The sequence below is a fragment of the Eleutherodactylus coqui genome, chromosome 1, assembly GCF_035609145.1.
Source record: "Eleutherodactylus coqui strain aEleCoq1 chromosome 1, aEleCoq1.hap1, whole genome shotgun sequence".
NCBI lineage: Eukaryota > Metazoa > Chordata > Amphibia > Anura > Eleutherodactylidae > Eleutherodactylus > Eleutherodactylus coqui.
This window is the reverse complement of record NC_089837.1, coordinates 537,566,923-537,589,832: the sequence shown is the minus strand read 5'-3', so window position 1 is coordinate 537,589,832 and position 22,910 is coordinate 537,566,923. Positions and strand designations below refer to the sequence as shown.

The window sequence follows — 22,910 nt, the reverse complement described above, 5'->3', positions numbered from 1 at the left end:
ACTGACTGTCTGACTCACTGACTCACTGACTCACTGACTCACTGACTGACTCACTGACTGACTCACTGACTGACTCACTGACTGACTCACTGACTGACTCACTGACTGACTCACTGACTGACTCACTGACTGACTCACTGACTGACTCACTGACTCACTGACTCACTGACTCACTGACTCACTGACTCACTGACTCACTGACTCACTGACTGACTGACTGGCTGACTCACTGACTGGCTGACTGATTCACTGACTGACTCACTGACTGACCCACTGACTCACTGACTGTCTGACTGACTCACTGTCTGACTGACTCACTGACTGTCTGACTCACTGACTGTCTGACTCACTGACTGTCTGACTCACTGACTGTCTGACTCACTGACTGTCTGACTCACTGACTCACTGACTCACTGACTGACTCACTGACTGACTCACTGACTGACTCACTGACTGACTCACTGACTGACTCACTGACTCACTGACTCACTGACTGACTCACTGACTCACTGACTCACTGACTGACTCACTGACTCACTGACTCACTGACTGGCTGACTCACTGACTGGCTGACTGATTCACTGACTGACTCACTGACTGACCCACTGACTCACTGACTGTCTGACTGACTCACTGACTGTCTGACTCACTGACTGTCTGACTCACTGACTGTCTGACTCACTGACTGTCTGACTCACTGACTGTCTGACTCACTGACTGTCTGACTCACTGACTGACTGACTCACTGACTCACTGACTCACTGACTGACTCACTGACTGACTCACTGACTGGCTGATTCTCTGACTCACTGACTGACTGACTGACTCACTGACTCACTGACTGACTGACTCACTGACTGACTGACTCACTGACTGTCTGACTCACTGACTGTCTGACTCACTGACTGTCTGACTCACTGACTGTCTGACTCACTGACTGTCTGACTCACTGACTGTCTGACTCACTGACTGTCTGACTCACTGACTGTCTGACTCACTGACTCACTGACTCACTGACTCACTGACTGACTCACTGACTGACTCACTGACTGGCTGATTCTCTGACTCACTGACTGACTGACTGACTCACTGACTCACTGACTGACTGACTCACTCACTGACTCACTGACTGACTGACTCACTGACTGTCTGACTCTTTGACTGTCTGACTCACTGACTGTCTGACTCACTGACTGTCTGACTCACTGACTGTCTGACTCACTGACTGTCTGACTCACTGACTGTCTGACTCACTGACTGTCTGACTCACTGACTGTCTGACTCACTGACTGTCTGACTCACTGACTGTCTGACTCACTGACTGACTGACTGACTGACTGACTGGCTGATTCACTGACTGACTCACTGACTGGCTGATTCACTGACTGACTGACTCACTCACTGACTGACTGACTCACTCGCTGACTGACTCACTCGCTGACTGACTCACTCACTGACTGACTGACTCACTGACTCACTGACTCACTGGCTGACTCACTGACTCACTCACTGACTCACTGACTGACTGACTTACTGACTGACTGACTGACTGACTGGCTCACTGACTGGCTGACTGACTGTCTGACTCACTGACTGTCTGACTCACTGACTCACTGACTCACTGACTGTCTGACTCACTGACTGTCTGACTCACTGACTGTCTGACTCACTGACTGTCTGACTCACTGACTGTCTGACTCACTGACTGTCTGACTCACTGACTGTCTCACTCACTGACTGTCTGACTCACTGACTGTCTGACTCACTGACTGTCTGACTCACTGACTGTCTGACTCACTGACTGTCTGACTCACTGACTGTCTGACTCACTGACTGTCTGACTCACTGACTGTCTGACTCACTGACTGTCTGACTCACTGACTGTCTGACTCACTGACTCACTGACTCACTGACTCACTGACTCACTGACTGACTCACTGACTCACTGACTCACTGACTGACTCACTGACTGACTCACTGACTGACTCACTGACTGACTCACTGACTGACTCACTGACTGACTCACTGACTGACTCACTGACTGACTCACTGACTGACTCACTGACTGACTCACTGACTGACTCACTGACTGACTGACTCACTGACTGACTCACTGACTCACTGACTGACTCACTGACTGGCTGACTCACTGACTGGCTGACTCACTGACTGACTGACTGACTGACTCACTGACTCACTGACTCACTGACTCACTGACTCACTGACTGACTGACTGACTCACTGACTGACTGACTCACTGACTGACTGACTCACTGACTGACTGACTCACTGACTGACTGACTCACTGACTGACTTACTCACTGACTGACTTACTCACTGACTGACTGACTCACTGACTGACTGACTCACTGACTGACTGACTCACTGACTGACTGATTCACTGACTGACTGATTCACTGACTGACTGATTCACTGACTGACTGATTCACTGACTGACTGATTCACTGACTGACTGATTCACTGACTGACTGACTCACTGACTGACTGACTCACTGACTCACTGACTCACTGACTCACTGACTGACTGACTCACTGACTGACTGACTCACTGACTCACTGACTCACTGACTCACTGACTGACTGACTCACTGACTGACTGACTCACTGACTGACTCACTGACTGACTCACTGACTGACTCACTGACTGACTCACTGACTGACTCACTGACTGACTCACTGACTGACTCACTGACTGACTCACTGACTGACTCACTGACTGACTCACTGACTCACTGACTGTCTGACTGTCTGACTCACTGACTGTCTGACTCACTGACTGTCTGACTCACTGACTGTCTGACTCACTGACTGTCTGACTCACTGACTGTCTGACTCACTGACTGTCTGACTCACTGACTCACTGACTCACTGACTGACTCACTGACTGACTCACTGACTGACTCACTGACTGACTCACTGACTGACTCACTGACTGACTCACTGACTGACTCACTGACTGACTCACTGACTGACTCACTGACTGACTCACTGACTGGCTGACTGGCTGACTCACTGACTGGCTGACTGATTCACTGACTGACTCACTGACTGACCCACTGACTCACTGACTCACTGACTGTCTGACTGACTCACTGACTGTCTGACTCACTGACTGTCTGACTCACTGACTGTCTGACTCACTGACTCACTGACTGACTGACTGACTGGCTGATTCACTGACTGACTCACTGACTGGCTGATTCACTGACTGACTGACTCACTCACTGACTGACTGACTCACTCGCTGACTGACTCACTCGCTGACTGACTCACTCGCTGACTGACTCACTCACTGACTGACTGACTCACTGACTCACTGACTCACTGGCTGACTCACTGACTCACTCACTGACTCACTCACTGACTCACTGACTCACTGACTGACTGACTTACTGACTGACTGACTGACTGACTGGCTCACTGACTGGCTGACTGACTGTCTGACTCACTGACTGTCTGACTCACTGACTCACTGACTCACTGACTGTCTGACTCACTGACTGTCTGACTCACTGACTGTCTGACTCACTGACTGTCTGACTCACTGACTGTCTGACTCACTGACTGTCTGACTCACTGACTGTCTGACTCACTGACTGTCTGACTCACTGACTGTCTGACTCACTGACTGTCTGACTCACTGACTGTCTGACTCACTGACTGTCTGACTCACTGACTGTCTGACTCACTGACTGTCTGACTCACTGACTGTCTGACTCACTGACTGTCTGACTCACTGACTGTCTGACTCACTGACTGTCTGACTCACTGACTGTCTGACTCACTGACTGTCTGACTCACTGACTGTCTGACTCACTGACTGTCTGACTCACTGACTGTCTGACTCACTGACTGTCTGACTCACTGACTCACTGACTCACTGACTCACTGACTCACTGACTGACTCACTGACTGACTCACTGACTGACTCACTGACTGACTCACTGACTGACTCACTGACTGACTCACTGACTGACTCACTGACTGACTCACTGACTGACTCACTGACTGACTCACTGACTGACTCACTGACTGACTGACTCACTGACTGACTCACTGACTCACTGACTGACTCACTGACTGGCTGACTCACTGACTGGCTGACTCACTGACTGACTGACTGACTGACTCACTGACTCACTGACTCACTGACTCACTGACTCACTGACTGACTGACTGACTCACTGACTGACTGACTCACTGACTGACTGACTCACTGACTGACTGACTCACTGACTGACTGACTCACTGACTGACTGACTCACTGACTGACTGACTCACTGACTGACTTACTCACTGACTGACTGACTCACTGACTGACTGACTCACTGACTGACTGACTCACTGACTGACTGACTCACTGACTGACTGATTCACTGACTGACTGATTCACTGACTGACTGATTCACTGACTGACTGATTCACTGACTGACTGATTCACTGACTGACTGATTCACTGACTGACTGACTCACTGACTGACTGACTCACTGACTCACTGACTCACTGACTCACTGACTGACTGACTCACTGACTGACTGACTCACTGACTCACTGACTCACTGACTCACTGACTGACTGACTCACTGACTGACTGACTCACTGACTGACTCACTGACTGACTCACTGACTGACTCACTGACTGACTCACTGACTGACTCACTGACTGACTCACTGACTGACTCACTGACTGACTCACTGACTGACTCACTGACTGACTCACTGACTGACTCACTGACTCACTGACTGTCTGACTGTCTGACTCACTGACTGTCTGACTCACTGACTGTCTGACTCACTGACTGTCTGACTCACTGACTGTCTGACTCACTGACTGTCTGACTCACTGACTCACTGACTCACTGACTGACTCACTGACTGACTCACTGACTGACTCACTGACTGACTCACTGACTGACTCACTGACTGACTCACTGACTGACTCACTGACTGACTCACTGACTGACTCACTGACTGACTCACTGACTGACTCACTGACTGACTCACTGACTGACTCACTGACTGACTCACTGACTGACTCACTGACTCGCTGACTGGCTGACTGGCTGACTGATTCACTGACTGACTCACTGACTGACCCACTGACTCACTGACTCACTGACTGTCTGACTGACTCACTGACTGTCTGACTCACTGACTGTCTGACTCACTGACTGTCTGACTCACTGACTCACTGACTCACTGACTCACTGACTCACTGACTGACTCACTGACTGACTCACTGACTGACTCACTGACTCACTGACTCGCTGACTCGCTGACTCACTGACTGGCTGACTCACTGACTGTCTGACTCACTGACTGTCTGACTCACTGACTGTCTGACTCACTGACTGTCTGACTCACTGACTGTCTGACTCACTGACTGTCTGACTCACTGACTGTCTGACTCACTGACTGTCTGACTCACTGACTGTCTGACTCACTGACTGTCTGACTCACTGACTCACTGACTGACTCACTGACTGGCTGATTCACTGACTCACTGACTGACTGACTGACTCACTGACTGACTGACTGACTCACTGACTCACTGACTGACTGACTCACTCACTGACTCACTGACTGTCTAACTCACTGACTGTCTGACTCACTGACTGTCTGACTCACTGGCTGTCTGACTCACTGGCTGTCTGACTCACTGACTGTCTGACTCACTGACTGTCTGACTCACTGACTGTCTGACTCACTGACTGTCTGACTCACTGACTGTCTGACTCACTGACTGTCTGACTCACTGACTGTCTGACTCACTGACTGACTGACTCACTGACTGACTGACTGACTGACTGACTGGCTGATTCACTGACTGACTCACTGACTGGCTGATTCACTGACTGACTGACTCACTGACTCACTGACTCACTGACTCACTCACTGACTGACTGACTCACTCGCTGACTGACTCACTCACTGACTGACTGACTCACTGACTCACTGACTGACTGACTGACTCACTGACTCACTGACTGACTGACTGACTCACTGACTCACTGGCTGACTCACTGACTCACTCACTGACTGAGTGACTCACTGACTGACTCACTGACTGACTGACTGACTGACTGACTCACTGACTGACTGACTGACTGACTGACTGACTGGCTCACTGACTGGCTGACTGACTGTCTGACTCACTGACTGTCTGACTCACTGACTCACTGACTGTCTGACTCACTGACTCACTGACTGTCTGACTCACTGACTGTCTGACTCACTGACTGTCTGACTCACTGACTGTCTGACTCACTGACTGTCTGACTCACTGACTGTCTGACTCACTGACTGTCTGACTCACTGACTGTCTGACTCACTGACTGTCTGACTCACTGACTGTCTGACTCACTGACTGTCTGACTCACTGACTGACTGACTCACTGACTCACTGACTGACTCACTGACTGACTCACTGACTGACTCACTGACTGACTCACTGACTGACTCACTGACTCACTGACTGACTGACTCACTGACTGGCTGACTCACTGACTGGCTGACTCACTGACTGGCTGACTCACTGACTGGCTGACTCACTGACTGACTGACTCACTGACTGACTGACTGACTCACTGACTGACTGACTCACTGACTGGCTGACTCACTGACTGGCTGACTCACTGACTGGCTGACTCACTGACTGACTGACTCACTGACTGACTGACTGACTCACTGACTGACTGACTCACTGACTGACTGACTCACTGACTGACTGACTCACTGACTGACTGACTCACTGACTGACTGATTCACTGACTGACTGATTCACTGACTGACTGATTCACTGACTGACTGACTGACTCACTGACTGACTGACTCACTGACTGACTGACTCACTGACTGACTGACTCACTGACTGACTGACTCACTGACTGACTCACTGACTGACTGACTCACTGACTGACTGACTCACTGACTCACTGACTGACTCACTGACTGACTCACTGACTGACTCACTGACTGACTCACTGACTGACTCACTGACTGACTCACTGACTGACTCACTGACTGACTCACTGACTGACTCACTGACTGTCTGACTCACTGACTGTCTGACTCACTGACTGTCTGACTCACTGACTGTCTGACTCACTGACTGTCTGACTCACTGACTGTCTGACTCACTGACTGACTGACTCACTGACTGACCTGACTCACTGACTGACCTGACTGACTGACTGACCTGACTGACTGACTCACTGACTGACTGACTGACTGACTGACTGACTCACTGACTCACTGACTCACTGACTCACTGACTGACTGACTCACTGACTCACTGACTCACTGACTCACTGACTCACTGACTGACTGACTCACTGACTCACTGACTCACTGACTGACTGACTCACTGACTGACTCACTGACTGACTCACTGACTGACTCACTGACTGACTCACTGACTGACTCACTGACTGACTCACTGACTGACTCACTGACTGACTCACTGACTCACTGACTGACTCACTGACTCACTGACTGACTGACTCACTGACTGACTCACTGACTCACTGATTCACTGACTGACTGATTCACTGACTGACTGACTGACCTGACTGACTGACTGACTGACTGACTGACTGACTCACTGACTGACTGACTCACTCACTGACTGACTGACTGACTCACTCACTGACTCACTGACTGACTGACTCACTCACTGACTCACTGACTGACTGACTCACTCACTGACTCACTCACTGACTGACTGACTCACTCACTGACTCACTCACTGACTGACTGACTCACTGACTGACTCACTGACTGACTCACTGACTGACTCACTGACTGACTCACTGACTGACTCACTGACTCACTGACTGACTGACTCACTGACTGACTGACTCACTGACTGACTGACTCACTGACTGACTGACTCACTGACTGACTCACTGACTGACTCACTGACTGACTCACTGACTGACTCACTGACTGACTCACTGACTGACTCACTGACTGACTCACTGACTGACTCACTGACTCTCTGACTGACTGACTCACTGACTGACTGACTCACTGACTGACTGACTCACTGACTGACTCACTGACTGACTCACTGACTGACTCACTGACTGACTCACTGACTCACTGACTGACTGACTCACTGACTGACTGACTCACTGACTGACTGACTCACTGACTCACTGACTGACTGACTCACTGACTGACTGACTCACTGACTGACTGACTCACTGACTGACTGACTCACTGACTGACTCACTGACTGACTCACTGACTGACTCACTGACTGACTCACTGACTGACTGACTCACTGACTGACTCACTGACTGACTCACTGACTGACTCACTGACTGACTCACTGACTGACTCACTGACTGACTCACTGACTCACTGACTCTCTGACTGACTGACTCACTGACTGACTGACTCACTGACTGACTGACTCACTGACTGACTCACTGACTGACTCACTGACTGACTGACTCACTGACTGACTGACTCACTGACTGACTGACTCACTGACTGACTGACTCACTGACTGACTGACTCACTGACTGACTCACTGACTGACTCACTGACTGACTCACTGACTGACTCACTGACTGACTCACTGACTGACTCACTGACTGACTCACTGACTGACTCACTGACTGACTCACTGACTGACTCACTGACTGACTCACTGACTGACTCACTGACTGACTCACTGACTGACTCACTGACTGACTCACTGACTGACTCACTGACTGACTCACTGACTGACTCACTGACTGACTCACTGACTGACTGACTGACTCACTGACTGACTGACTCACTGACTGACTCACTGACTGACTGACTCACTGACTGACTGACTCACTGACTGACTGACTGACTGACTGACTGACTCACTGACTGACTGACTCACTGACTGACTGACTCACTGACTGACTGACTCACTGACTGACTGACTCACTGACTGACTGACTCACTGACTGACTGACTCACTGACTGACTCACTGACTGACTCACTGACTGACTCACTGACTGACTCACTGACTGACTCACTGACTGACTCACTGACTGACTCACTGACTGACTCACTGACTGACTCACTGACTGACTCACTCACTGACTGACTCACTCACTGACTCACTCACTGACTGACTGACTCACTGACTGACTGACTCACTGACTGACTGACTCACTGACTGACTGACTCACTGACTGACTCACTGACTGACTGACTCACTGACTGACTCACTGACTGACTCACTGACTGACTCACTGACTGACTCACTGACTCACTCACTGACTCACTCACTCACTGACTGACTCACTCACTGACTGACTGACTCACTCACTGACTGACTCACTGACTGACTCACTGACTGACTGACTCACTGACTGACTCACTGACTGACTGACTCACTGACTGACTCACTGACTGACTGACTCACTGACTGACTCACTGACTGACTGACTCACTGACTGACTCACTGACTGACTGACTCACTGACTGACTCACTGACTGACTCACTGACTGACTCACTGACTGACTCACTGACTCACTCACTGACTCACTCACTCACTGACTGACTCACTCACTGACTGACTGACTCACTCACTGACTGACTGACTCACTCACTGACTGACTGACTCACTCACTGACTGACTGACTCACTGACTGACTGACTCACTGACTGACTGACTGACTGACTCACTGACTCACTCATTGACTGACTCACTGACTCACTCACTGACTCACTTACTGACTGACTCACTGACTCACTCACTGACTCACTCACTGACTCACTCACTGACTCACTCACTGACTCACTCACTCACTGACTCGCCAAAAGTTCTCCAACTTCCCGATATCGTAGAAACGTGAATTTTGGCGCAAGCATTGATTATGTCATAAATAGGAAAAGCTAATGGGTCCCAACTCGATTATTCAATTCTAGCGCAAAAGAATTAGCGTCCAAATTTTACGTATGGTATCTAATTTTCTCACTTTCCGGTGTCATAGAAACGTGAAATTTGGCACAAGCATTGATTATGTCATAAATAGGAAAAGTTAATGGGTCCCAACTCGATTATTCAATTCTATGCGCAGAAGAATTAGCGTCCAAATTTTACGTACAGAATTTAATTCTCCAACTTCCCTATGTCGTAGAAACATGAAATTTGGCAAAAGCATTGATTATGTTATAAATAGGAAAACCTAATGGGTCCCAACTCCATTATTCAATTCTATGCACAAAAGAATTAGCGTCCAAATTTTACGTACATAATCTAAATCTCTCACTTCCCAATGTCATAAAAACGTGAAATTTGGCACGAGCATTGATTATGTCATAAATAGGAAAAAGTAATGGTTCCCAACTCGATTACTTCTAGCCCAAAAGAATTAGCGTCAAAATTTTATGTACGGAATCTAAATCTCTCACGTCCCAATGTCATAGAAACATGAAATTTGCTATAAGCATTGAATAGGTCATAAATAGGAAAAGCTAATGGGTCCCAACTCGATTATTCAATTCTAGCGCAAAAAAAACTAGCGTCCAAATTTTACATACGGAATCTAATTCTCTCACTTCTTGGTGTCATAGAAACATGAAATTTGGCAGGAGCATTGATTATGTCATAAATTGGAAAAGTTCATAGGTCCCAACTCGATTATTCAATTCTATGCGCAAAAGAATTGGCGTCGAAATTTTACGTACGGAATCTAATTCTCTCACTTCCTGATGTCATTTTATATAAAGGAAACGTCGCATGATTACCTCCCTGTGGTGTTTCCTGGGTAACGCAGAGAACTATGCAAAATGGTGAACTTATGTTTTTCCTCAGTATCTCTAAAGTAACCGCGACTTCATGAGATTTTCCGTGTGAACACCAGATAAACACCAGTACCAAATTAACTCGGGCGAAGCCGGGTATATCAGCTAGTCTATCATACACGTCTTGTAGAGGCTCCATTAATGGGGGTGCCGGCGTCCCCTATAATCCACGTGGTGATGGCTCTGAGCTGCTGGATGTCACTAATGATCTTCTCCTTTCCCCATAGAGACGCCTGCGGTACTACATCCCCATCATCCATCCCCTGAATGACCCCAAGATGGACGGCACGGAGATGAGCGGAAGGATATTAGCCGTCACCTGGGAGATCATCTACCTGCTGACCGGAGAGGTGAACTTCCCTCCATTCCTCCCATCTGTCTTGTATTTGTGCCATCCCTGAGCGTCTCCCTCCATCCACAGGAGTACACAGCAGTGAAGAAGACAGCGACTCCCATCATCCATCCTCACAAACTGATCCAGAAGCTTCTAGAACTCACCAACAAGATGACGGAGCTGCTGACAGGAGAGGTGACTGCGGGGAATGTGGGGGGACATTCTAGCGGGGGGCTCTGGCTGATGACTGGATATTGTGTTGTCAGGTTCCTATAAGGTGTCAGGATGTGGCCGTCTATTTCTCCATGGAGGAGTGGGAGTATGTAGAGGGCCGGCGGGATGTGTACGCGGCCGCCATGATGGAGGCGGGGTCACCAGGTAAGAGAAGTGGGAGTATGTAGAGGGCCGGCGGGATGTGTACGCGGCCGCCATGCTGGAGGCGGGGTCACCAGGTAAGAGAAGTGGGAGTATGTAGAGGGCCGGCGGGATGTGTACGGGGCCGCCATGCTGGAGGCGGGGTCACCAGGTGAGAGGAGTGGGAGTATGTAGAGGGATGTGTACGCGGCCGCCATGATGGAGGCGGGGTAACCAGGTAAGAGGAGTGGGAGGATGTAGAGGGATGTGTACGCGGCCGCCATGATGGAGGCGGGGTAACCAGGTAAGAGGAGTGGGAGGATGTAGAGGGATGTGTACGGGGCCGCCATGCTGGAGGCGGGGTCACCAGGTAAGAGGAGTGGGAGGATGTAGAGGGATGTGTACGCGGCCGCCATGCTGGAGGCGGGGTCACCAGGTAAGGGGAGTGGGAGTATGTAGAGGGATGTGTACGCGGCCGCCGTGCTGGCGGCGGGGTCACCAGGTAAGAGGAGTGAGAGGATGTAGAGGGTCGGCGGGATGTGTACGGGGCCGCCATGCTGGAGGCGGGGTCACCAGGTAAGAGGGGTGGGAGTATGTAGAGGGATGTGTACGGGGCCGCCATGCTGGAGGCGGGGTCACCAGGTAAGAGGAGTGGGAGGATGTAGAGGGATGTGTACGCGGCCGCCATGCTGGAGGCGGGGTCACCAAGTAAGAGGAGTGGGAGGATGTAGAGGGATGTGTTCGCGGCCGCCATGATGGAGGCGGGGTCACCAGGTAAGAGGAGTGGGAGGATGTAGAGGGATGTGTACGCAGCCGCCATGCTGGAGGCGGGGTCACCAGGTAAGAGGAGTGGGAGGATGTAGAGGGATGTGTACGTGGCCGCCATGCTGGAGGCGGGGTCACCAGGTAAGAGGAGTGGGAGGATGTAGAGGGATGTGTATGCGTCCGCCATGCTGGAGGCGGGGTCACCAGGTAAGAGGAGTGGGAGGATGTAGAGGAATGTGTATGCGGCCGCCATGCTGGAGGCGGGGTAACCAGGTAAGAGGAGTGGGAGTATGTAGAGGGATGTGTACGCGGCCGCCATGCTGGAGGCGGGGTCACCAGGTAAGAGGAGTAGGAGGATGTAGAGGGATGTGTACGTGGCCGCCATGCTGGAGGCGGGGTCACTAGGTAAGAGGAGTGGGAGGATGTAGAGGGATGTGTACGCGGCCGCCATGCTGGAGGCGGGGTCACCAGGTAAGAGGAGTGGGAGTATGTAGAGGGATGTGTACGCGGCCGCCATGCTGGAGGCCGGGTCACCAGGTAAGAGGAGTGGGAGTATGTAGAGGGATGTGTACGCGGCCGCCATGCTGGAGGCGGGGTCACCAGGTAAGAGGAGTAGGAGGATGTAGAGGGATGTGTACGTGGCCGCCATGCTGGAGGAGGGGTCACCAGGTAAGAGGAGTGGGAGGATGTAGAGGGCCGGCGGGATGTGTACGGGGCCGCCATGCTGGAGGCGGGGTCACCAGGTAAGAGGAGTGGGATGATGTAGAGGGATGTGTACGTGGCCGCCATGCTGGAGGCGTGGTCACCAGGTAAGAGGAGTGGGATGATGTAGAGGGATGTGTACGTGGCCGCCATGCTGGAGGCGGGGTCACCAGGTAAGAGGAGTGGGAGGATGTAGAGGGATGTGTACGTGGCCGCCATGCTGGAGGCGGGGTACCAGGTAAGAGGAGTGGGAGTATGTAGAGGGATGTGTACGTGGCCGCCATGCTGGAGGCGGGGTCACCAGGTAAGAGGAGTGGGAGTATGTAGAGGGATGTGTACGTGGCCGCCATGCTGGAGGCGGGGTCACCAGGTAAGGGGAGTGGGAGGATGTAGAGGGATGTGTATGCGTCCGCCATGCTGGAGGCGGGGTCACCAGGTAAGAGGAGTGGGAGGATGTAGAGGGATGTGTATGCGTCCGCCATGCTGGAGGCGGGGTCACCAGGTAAGAGGAGTGGGAGGATGTAGAGGGATGTGTACGCGGCCGCCATGCTGGAGGCGGGGTCACCAGGTAAGAGGAGTGGGAGTATGTAGAGGGATCTGTACGCGGCCGCCATGCTGGAGGCCGGGTCACCAGGTAAGAGGAGTGGGAGTATGTAGAGGGATGTGTACGCGGCCGCCATGCTGGAGGCGGGGTCACCAGGTAAGAGGAGTGGGAGGATGTAGAGGGATGTGTACGTGGCCGCCATGATGGAGGCGGGGTCACCAGGTAAGAGGAGTGGGAGGATGTAGAGGGATGTGTACGTGGCCGCCATGCTGGAGGCGGGGTACCAGGTAAGAGGAGTGGGAGGATGTAGAGGGATGTGTACGCGGCCGCCATGCTGGAGGCGGGGTCACCAGGTAAGGGGAGTGGGATAATGTAGAGGGATGTGTACGCGGCCGCCGTGCTGGCGGCGGGGTCACCAGGTAAGAGGAGTGAGAGGATGTAGAGGGATGTGTACGCGGCCGCCATGCTGGAGGCGGGGTCACCAAGTAAGAGGAGTGGGAGGATGTAGAGGGATGTGTTCGCGGCCGCCATGCTGGAGGAGGGGTCACCAGGTAAGAGGAGTGGGAGTATGTAGAGGGTCGGCGGGATGTGTACGCGGCTGCCATGCTGGAGGCGGGGTCACCAGGTAAGAGGAGTGGGAGGATGTAGAGGGATGTGTACGCGGCCGCCCTGCTGGAGGCGGGGTCACCAGGTAAGAGGAGTGGGAGTATGTAGAGGGATGTGTACGGGGCCACCATGATGGAGGCGGGGTCACCAGGTAAGAGGAGTGGGAGTATGTAGAGAGATGTGTACGTGGCCGCCATGCTGGAGGCGGGGTCACCAGGTAAGAGGAGTGGAAGTATGTAGAGGGCCGGCGGGATGTGTACGCGGCCGCCCTGCTGGAGGCGGGGTCACCAGGTAAGAGGAGTGGGAGTATGTAGAGGGATGTGTTCGCGGCCGCCATGCTGGAGGCGGGGTCACCAGGTAAGAGGAGTGGGAGTATATAGAGGGATGTGTTCGCGGCCGCCATGCTGGAGGCGGGGTCACCAGGTTAGAGGAGTGGGAGTATATAGAGGGATGTGTTCGCGGCCGCCATGCTGGAGGCGGGGTCACCAGGTAAGAGGAGTGGGAGTATGTAGAGGGATGTGTACGCGGCCGCCATGCTGGAGGCGGGGTCACCAGGTAAGAGGAGTGGGAGGATGTAGAGGGATGTGTATGCGTCCACCATGCTGGAGGCGGGGTCACCAGGTAAGAGGAGTGGGAGTATGTAGAGGGATGTGTACGCGGCCGCCATGCTGGAGGCGGGGTCACCAGGTAAGAGGAGTGGGAGGATGTAGAGGGATGTGTACGCGGCCGCCATGCTGGAGGCGGGGTCACCAGGTAAGAGGAGTGGGAGTATGTAGAGGGCCGGCGGGATGTGTACGGGGCCGCCATGCTGGAGGCGGGGTCACCAGGTAAGAGGAGTGGGAGTATGTAGAGGGATGTGTACGGGGCCGCCATGCTGGAGGCGGGGTCACCAGGTAAGAGGAGTGGGAGTATGTAGAGGGATGTGTACGGGGCCGCCATGCTGGAGGCGGGGTCACCAGGTAAGAGGAGTGGGAGTATGTAGAGGGATGTGTACGCGGCCGCCATGCTGGAGGCGGGGTCACCAGGTAAGAGGAGTGGGAGTATGTAGAGGGATGTGTACGCGGCCGCCATGCTGGAGGCGGGGTCACCAGGTAAGAGGAGTGGGAGTATGTAGAGGGATGTGTACGCGGCCGCCATGCTGGAGGCGGGGTCACCAGGTAAGAGGAGTGGGAGGATGTAGAGGGATGTGTACGCGGCCGCCATGCTGGAGGCGGGGTCACCAGGTAAGAGGAGTGGAAGGATGTAGAGGGCCGGCGGGATGTGTACGCAGCCGCCATGCTGGAGGGGCTCCCGCTCGCAGGGTCACTAGTTTTGTACTTTAGATTCAAAATCACAGAATTGGGAAATATAAACATATAAAAAATCCCAGAAAGCGTCCAGAGTCCCAATAGAAGAGGCACCACAAGGCCCAGCACACAGACTGTTATATGGGGAAGCCACCGCACATCTGCCAGTACTGATGGACCGCCGCTCACACCCTCCAGTCCTACATATGAGTGCTGATTGGCAGGGAGTCCAGGGCAACAAGCCCCATTCATCCGCTCTTGGTGACTGATGCTGAGAACAATCCCTTCCCCTCCCCGGCTCTTAATGAGCTTCAGATACAAGCGCAATAAATAGAGCTAATGAGTAAGATAAGTAGGGAGCGCGCTATAGAGAGGTTGAAGTGTCCCCAACTATCCATAGCAGCATGCTGCTCCAGATACTGGGAAAGATGCATTCCGCGTTCTAATCCCTCCTCCTGATATGTATTCTTCCTCAGGAGGTCTTTGGATCATGGTGGCAATACGGTCAGCCAGTGACAGGTGGGTTTGAATTGACCATCTGCTGGTGAGACTTACCACCCTGTTACCGAAAGCCGGATTAATGGAGAATCTCTTAATAAGGGTTATGAGTTGTGGGAAGGTCCTAGCCCGATATTAGTTATATTTTCAGAATCAGGCGGGCCAACTGAATGAAATGCATATATAGACACACTGAGGTCTGAAGCCCAGAACACCCCAAACGGTGTATCCACATACCTGGGTATAATTTACGTGTCATGCTTGATGTCACTGAATAGATAAAATCAAGCTCAGAAATATGCCAGGCCTGTATTCCCGATCATAGGGCCTCCCGACGACATATCATAGAATGGTAGAGTTGGAAGGGACCTCGGGGGTCATCGGGTCCAACCCCCTGCTCAGTGCAGGATCACTAAATCATCCCAGAAAGATGTTTGTCCAGCCTTTGCTTGAATACTTCCATTGAAGGAGAACTCCCCACCTCCTGTTACAACCTGTTCCACTCATTGATCCCCCTCACTGTCTAATATCTAATCTGTGTCTCCTCCCTTTCAGTTTCATCCCATTGCTTCTAGTCTTTCCTTGTACAGATGAGAATAGGGCTGATTCCTCTGCACTGTGACAGCCCTTCAGATATTTGTAGACAGCTATTAAGTCTCCTCTCAGCCTTCTCTTCTGCTAAACATTCCCAGATCCTTTATCCGTTCCTCATAGGACATGATTTGCAGACCGCTCACCATCTGGGTAACTCTTCTCTGAACTTGCTCCAGTTTGTCAATGTCTTTTTTAAAGTGGGGTGCCCAGAACAGGACACAGTATTCCAGATGAGGTCTGACTAAGGAAGAGTAGAGGGGGTAATGGCCTCACGTGATCTAGACTCTATGCTTCTCTTAATACATCCCAGAACTGGACCCAGTATTCCAGATGGGTCTGACTAAGGAAGAGTAGAGGGGATAATGACCTCACGTGATCTAGACTCTATGCTTCTCCTAATACATCCCAGAATTGTGTTTGCCTTTTTGGCTGCTGCATCACATTGTTGACTCATGTTCAGTCTGTGATCTATTAGTATACCCAAGTCTTTTTCACATGTGCTGCTGCTTAGCCTAATTTCTCCCCTTCTGTATGTGCTTTCTTCATGTTTCTTCCCCAGATGTAGGACTTTGCATTTCTCCCTGTTAAATACCATTCTCTTAGTCGCCGACCACTGTGCAAGCTTTTCTAGATCTTTTTGAATCCTCTCTCTCTTCCCTAGTGTTAGCTATCCCTCCTAGCTTTGTGTCATCGGCACATTTGCTCAGTTACCCACAATTCCCTCCTCCAGATCATTTATAACAATGTTGGCCAACACTGGGCCCAGGACAGAGCCTTGTGGTCCCCACTTGATACATTCTTCCACTTGGATGTGCAGCCATTTATGACCACTCTTTGAGTCCGATCACTCAGCCAGTTGTGAATCCCCCTAACAGATGCCTTGTCAATCCCAGATTTGGGCATTTTTTTCAATAAATCAAGATCTATTAACATTTTTGATTTGTTTTTATGACTCTTAGAGTATATTTTTCTATTCTCAACCATTTATTTGAACAAAATCCTATCTAATACCGCACTCACACTCGCCCATGCAAGTTTACACGTTTCCACAAGTTTTAAGAGATTAAAGAGAAAGATTTATTCAGTCTGCATTTCAGTATAGAAGTGAAGAGATGTTTATAACTAACAGATGTGAGCAAAAATAAGGCAATGAGGTAATGTAACTTCTAGTAGAATCAATAGCCCACCAACTAGATGTCCGCTCTGTTACCAAGCAAGTGTAATTAATCGCTCTGTTAGTTAATGGTCATTATCATTTACAACACATTTCTTAATTTAGGCCTTATCAGGCTCATATATATTGCAGTCACTGAATAAAACATCTTAAAGAAAAGATTATTCTTATTTTTAGTAGGTTTACATTCAAACACGTCCCGTCTGTTACCATATATAATAAATTAGAGGTGTTTATAACTAACTAACAGATCAGAAAGTACAAAACAGACAATCTTTTAAGAGTATACTGAAAATAATGCGAAAGAGTCTTAATTATGTATTAACTAGGAGAACAGAAATTTTGGAAAAAAGCATTCTGCAAGTGCTATTCATTTTCATGTCCTGTCTGTTACTAAAAGTCACATGTCATTTACTAAGAGAGATAGAAAGTTAGAAGGTAGGTATGACATAAATACATTTGTCACAGTGCATAGTTTAACTCTCTATAGCTGTTTTTAAAGTTTCAGACAAAAATGTAGTTAAAAAAAACAAAAAATGTGAAAAACTTTCCATGTGCGTGTCCTGTCTGTTACCATGGAATGTACCAAGTATAGTATGAGATACTTTGTCAAATGCTTAACTAAAGTCAAGATATACTATATCCACCACATTTCCCTGATCAACCCAGTCGGGGATTCTGTCATAGAAGGAAATTAGATCCATTTGGCATGACTTGTTTGTTACAAACCCATGCTGGCTCTGGTTAATTACTCCATTCTCATCCAAGTACTTGCATACATGCTGTTTAATAATCTGTTCAAAGAGCTTTCCCGGTATAGAAGTCAGGCTCACAGGCCTGTAGTTTCCTGGATCCACCTTCTTCCCTTTTTTAAAGATAGGGACAACATTTGCCCTTTTCCAATCTTCTGGGACTTCTCCTCTTCTCCAGGCCTCAATCGATCACTTTAGCGCGATTGCAAGCATGACGTTGTTAGAATACAGGCAGATTTGTACCCAGCTTTCTCAGGCTTCTGCACACAAGCAAAGGCTCAAATCACCCTCTGAACTGGTCTAGCCCTGCAATACCCACACACACTCACTACCACCAGCTTTTTTGTCACAGATAAGCTGGAACTCATACTTATAAATTATTAACATAATCTTTGGAGTCATGGTTCATTTTAAAACCAAAACAGTTTGACTAATAAATTGCAGATTTATTCTAAAAAGGACTAGCGGTGCTAAATATTTCTGTATGTACAAAAATATACATAAAAAGATGTTACAGTGGAGATAAGGTTTTACGGTATACACGACAGACAGTATTAAAAATAAAACAAGCAAATACAAAAAGAAACATTGTGTGGAGTCACTGGAAGCAAACTGGAAAGTCTTTATGTTGCGGCGTATCGCCGAAGGTCTGACACCTGGCCTCTCTGACCCTCGAGTTTTTAAAGTTTCCCCAAAACACACCTCCGCCCACCACCTCCGAGGTCATTCAGAGAAGGGAGGAGTAAATGTGTACATGCCTGTGAAAAACCATAATTTCCCATGTTGGCCATATCTCTGCAGGAGATTCTCTGATCGGGAATACATGCCTAGTCATGATTGTATCTGCTCAGTAATACCAAGCGGGATGCGTAAATTATAACCAGGTACACAGATGCGTCGAATGAGGGGGTGTTTCGGGGCCCGCACCTGAATGAGTTTAAAAGCGTTTTAATCAGCTAGCCCACACGATTCCGAAAATATAATTCATTTCAGGCTAGGACATTCACATGGCTAATAACTAGAGATGAGCGAGTATACTCGGTAAAGGCAAATGCTCGAGCGAGCATTGCCTTTACCGAGTACCTGCCCCCTCGAGATGAAATGTTTGGGTGCCGGCGGAGGGGAGCTGCGGGGGAGAGCGGAGCAGAACGGAACGGAGTGGAGATTTCTCCCTCCCTCTTTCCCCCCCGCTCCCTCCTGCTGACAGCCGCTACTCACCGCTCCCCCGCGCCGGCCCCCGAACATTTCATCTCGAGCGGGCAGGTACTCGGTAAAGGCAATGCTCGCTCGAGCATTTGCCTTTACCGAGTATACTCGCTCATCTCTACTAATAACCCTTGTTAAAAGACTTTCCCCTAATTTGATTCCTGGGGCCGAACGGTCTGTGAGAAACCAGCTTCTAGGGGATTGATTTTCCTTAGACTTCATTAACAAGTACATTTTGTATCCCCATGCTAATTCTAAACTAAACAGACAGGTGGAGCCAGGAGGGCGACAAGAATGGCAGGGGCGTATTCACTCTGGTCCAGAGTAAGATCAGACAAATGGCTTTCTAAATGTGAATTTTCAAAAGATGGGGGGGACCGTGAAACCTATTACTGTGTTCTAACTCCTCTGGGCCTGAATGAGATATCACAGGGGTGCAAAAATGAATGCCGCATGCAGCCCAAATGGTGAACGCCACACCAGTCCCTATATCAGTCACTGACAAAGAGTGTATATGTGTATGGCCAAAGCCCTCACTGACTGACTCGCCACTAATTCTCCAACTTCCCGGTGTTGTACAAATTTGGCACAACCATTCTATAGGTTGTAAATAGGAAGAGTAAAGGGGTCACAACTTGATTATTCAGTGCTAAGTGCAAAAGTAAATGACCCTCTATGTAATGTAAGTAATAACCCACATTTGTACCGCAGAAACGTGAATTTTGTCACAACCATCTTTTATGTTCTAAATGGGAAAAGTAAAGGGGGGAATCACTTTTAGGGTCTCCGGTGACAAAACCGTTCATCTTAGCCCATCACAACTCTCAGCATATCTGCCTGAGATGGAGACGCATGCCGAGAAGGATAACTTCCTCTGGGGATGCAGATCCTGTATGTCCATGGATACAGGTAATAGTACATTCACATCTGTAATGGTGGTACGTGATACCTGAGATCCCATCACCAGAACAGCCAGTGAACTTCCCCGTTCATCCCACTAATGAAGACCAAGTGCCCCCATGTGTAGAGTCCCTAAACCCGAACAATGATCCCACCATTAGCCACCAACAAAGCTGCTGCTTGCAAATACAGAAGAGATATTGAGAGTTACTGAAGCGTCACCCTTGGGACTCGTTCACACAAGTGGTCCGGCCTCCTAATCTACCCCAACAGCATGCCTTTCGTTTTCCCATCCACTCAGGGTTGATAGTTTTTCTAAACCTGTCCAAAGGGGGACCCAGAAGATGAATGGGAATCCCCAGTGACTACAACAGATTATTCCGCATCCGTCATAGAGGGGCTCTGGAGACTCATTTTCTTGTTGATTCGATGACCCTATCAGATGGCATCAGACAAGGGGAGGATAGCGGAGACTTGCCCATCTGAGGGGGCTGGAAGAGATAGGTCACCTTAGCCCAGAGATAGGTCACCTTAGCCCAGAGATAGGTGACCTTAGCCCAGAGATAGGTGACCTTAGCCCAGAGATAGGTGACCTTAGCCCAGAGATAGGTGACCTTAGCCCAGAGATAGGTCACCTTAGCCCATCCACTCTAACCTGGGAAATGCTCTTCAAATCAAAACAACTACATGAAATATCCAGTTTTTAGATTTTCCTTGTTTTCTCCATGAAATTCATATCCCTAAATCCCTGGAGGAAGCTGGTCCTAGGGAATCCTGTCTTATACCCCTTCCCCGCATTCTGCTGCTCTGGGGGATGCAGGTCATCAGCACCCTTGTAGTACCACAGTCTGGTTTATAGAATGGCAGGATGTGCTGACCCCAAATCCTCGTCACCCAGAAGTGAGGATCCCCCAGGCTAGAGGGGATCATATGATCAGGTAATGGGAGGTGAGCAAAGGTAGAGTGGCTTCTGTAATGAGAACGCAGCAGTAAATGCCAAAAATATTTATCTTTTCTTTCTAGCTTTCTCTCTCTTACTTTCTCTCGCTCTCACACTCTTTCGCTCTCGCGCTCTTTTTCTCTCTCTCGTCCTCCCGCTTTGTCTCCCTTTTCCTTTCTCTCTCTCTGTCGTTTGCTTTCCCTTTCTCTCTCTCGCTTTCCCCCTCACCCTCGCGAGCTTTTCTTTTTTTCTCCTGTGTTTTTTTTTCTTTCTCTCGCTTGCTTTCTCTTTAACTCTTTCGCGCTCTTTTTTTCACTCTCATCCACTTTTTTTTTCACGATTTTTCTTTTCTTTGCTTTTCGCTCCTGCTTACTTTTTGTTGCGCTTGCTCTTTTTTCTGTGCTCACTATTTTGCTTTTGCTTCCTCTCTTTCTCGCTTTCTGTCTCACTTTCTCGCGCTCTGTCTCGCTTTTGCTCCTTTTTTCTTTTTCTGTCTCTCATGCATGCTTTCCTTTTTTCTTTCTTTATCTCTCTCTTGCTCTTTCGTGCTCTTCTCGTTCTCTCTTTTGTGCTCCTGTTTTTTTCTTTTTTTTTTGATTTCCACTGCTGCTTGCTATTTTTGTTGCTCTAACCCATTTTTTTGTTTTTTCGTGTTCGCTTTCTTTCTTTTGCTTTTTTTCTTTCTTTTTTTTTTCCTTAGCTTTTTCTTTTGGTCTCTCGCTCTTTTTCTCGCTCACTTTTTTGCGTGTTCTTTTTCTCTTTTTTTTCTCCCTCCTTTTTACTTTTTTCTCCTTCCTGTTTTTTTTGCATTCTCGCTCTTTCTCTTGCTCTTTTTTTCGCGGTCACTCTCTTTTTCTCTCCTTTTTTTTCACTCTCTTGCTCTCCTTTTGTTTTTTATTCTGTTTTTTGCTCTCTTGCTCGCTTTTTTTTCTTGCTTGCTCTCCCTCCTTTTCATTCTTTTTCTTCTCTTTTCTTGCTTTCTTTTGCCTTCTCTCTCTCGTTCTTTTCCTGCTCTCTTGTTCATTCTTTCTCTTGCTCTCTCTCGCTTTGTCTCTCTAATTCTCATCATATAGTTGTCATATTTTTGCTAGAGCAGACCCTAAGAGAAACCTTGAGGATAGATAAATGGACAGCTTTTAATTCCTGGCGGAGAGGATGCTTGGAGTAGTTTTTTTCCATGAGTCCATCCTGACGGCACACATGGAGGTCGCCCCACCTGAGCTTGTCGGGACAGGAAGAGGAAGAGTTGTTAAGGCCACCTCCCACCATTCATCTCCAGTGTTTGTTCCTGTCTCAGTGGACACAGAGGGACTTCTCAGTGCTGGAGCTTGGACGAAGATTTTTACTAGCCGGAGTCCAGGATCCGGCCTGCTCAGGAGAGCGGTGGTGGTGGAGGTCAGGAGTCCGCAGGACCCGCGGCAAATGCTTCTG

At 49.6% G+C, this 22,910-nt stretch overlaps 1 protein-coding gene and 1 long non-coding RNA gene across 3 annotated transcripts in view; both read left to right on the top strand.

Annotated features, from left to right (window-relative positions):
* Positions 1 to 22,910, top strand: part of LOC136592274 (zinc finger protein 665-like) — a 77,919-nt gene that overhangs the window by 20,857 nt on the left and 34,152 nt on the right. The window contains exons 2-4 of one of the 2 annotated variants that reach the window (XM_066588587.1): positions 11,052 to 11,174; positions 11,246 to 11,353; positions 11,425 to 11,536. In XM_066588587.1, coding sequence (XP_066444684.1) covers positions 11,103 to 11,174; positions 11,246 to 11,353; positions 11,425 to 11,536 — 292 coding nt within the window. In that variant the 5' untranslated portion in view covers positions 11,052 to 11,102. Of the gene's footprint in view, positions 1 to 11,051; positions 11,175 to 11,245; positions 11,354 to 11,424; positions 11,537 to 14,096; positions 14,281 to 22,910 lie in introns of those variants that run through there. The other variant, XM_066588588.1, reaches the window with a different exon arrangement.
* LOC136592465 (uncharacterized) lies at positions 11,983 to 13,409 on the top strand. The gene is made up of 3 exons (XR_010788099.1): positions 11,983 to 12,088; positions 12,551 to 12,616; positions 12,683 to 13,409. It is a non-coding gene; the product is annotated as an uncharacterized lncRNA (long non-coding RNA).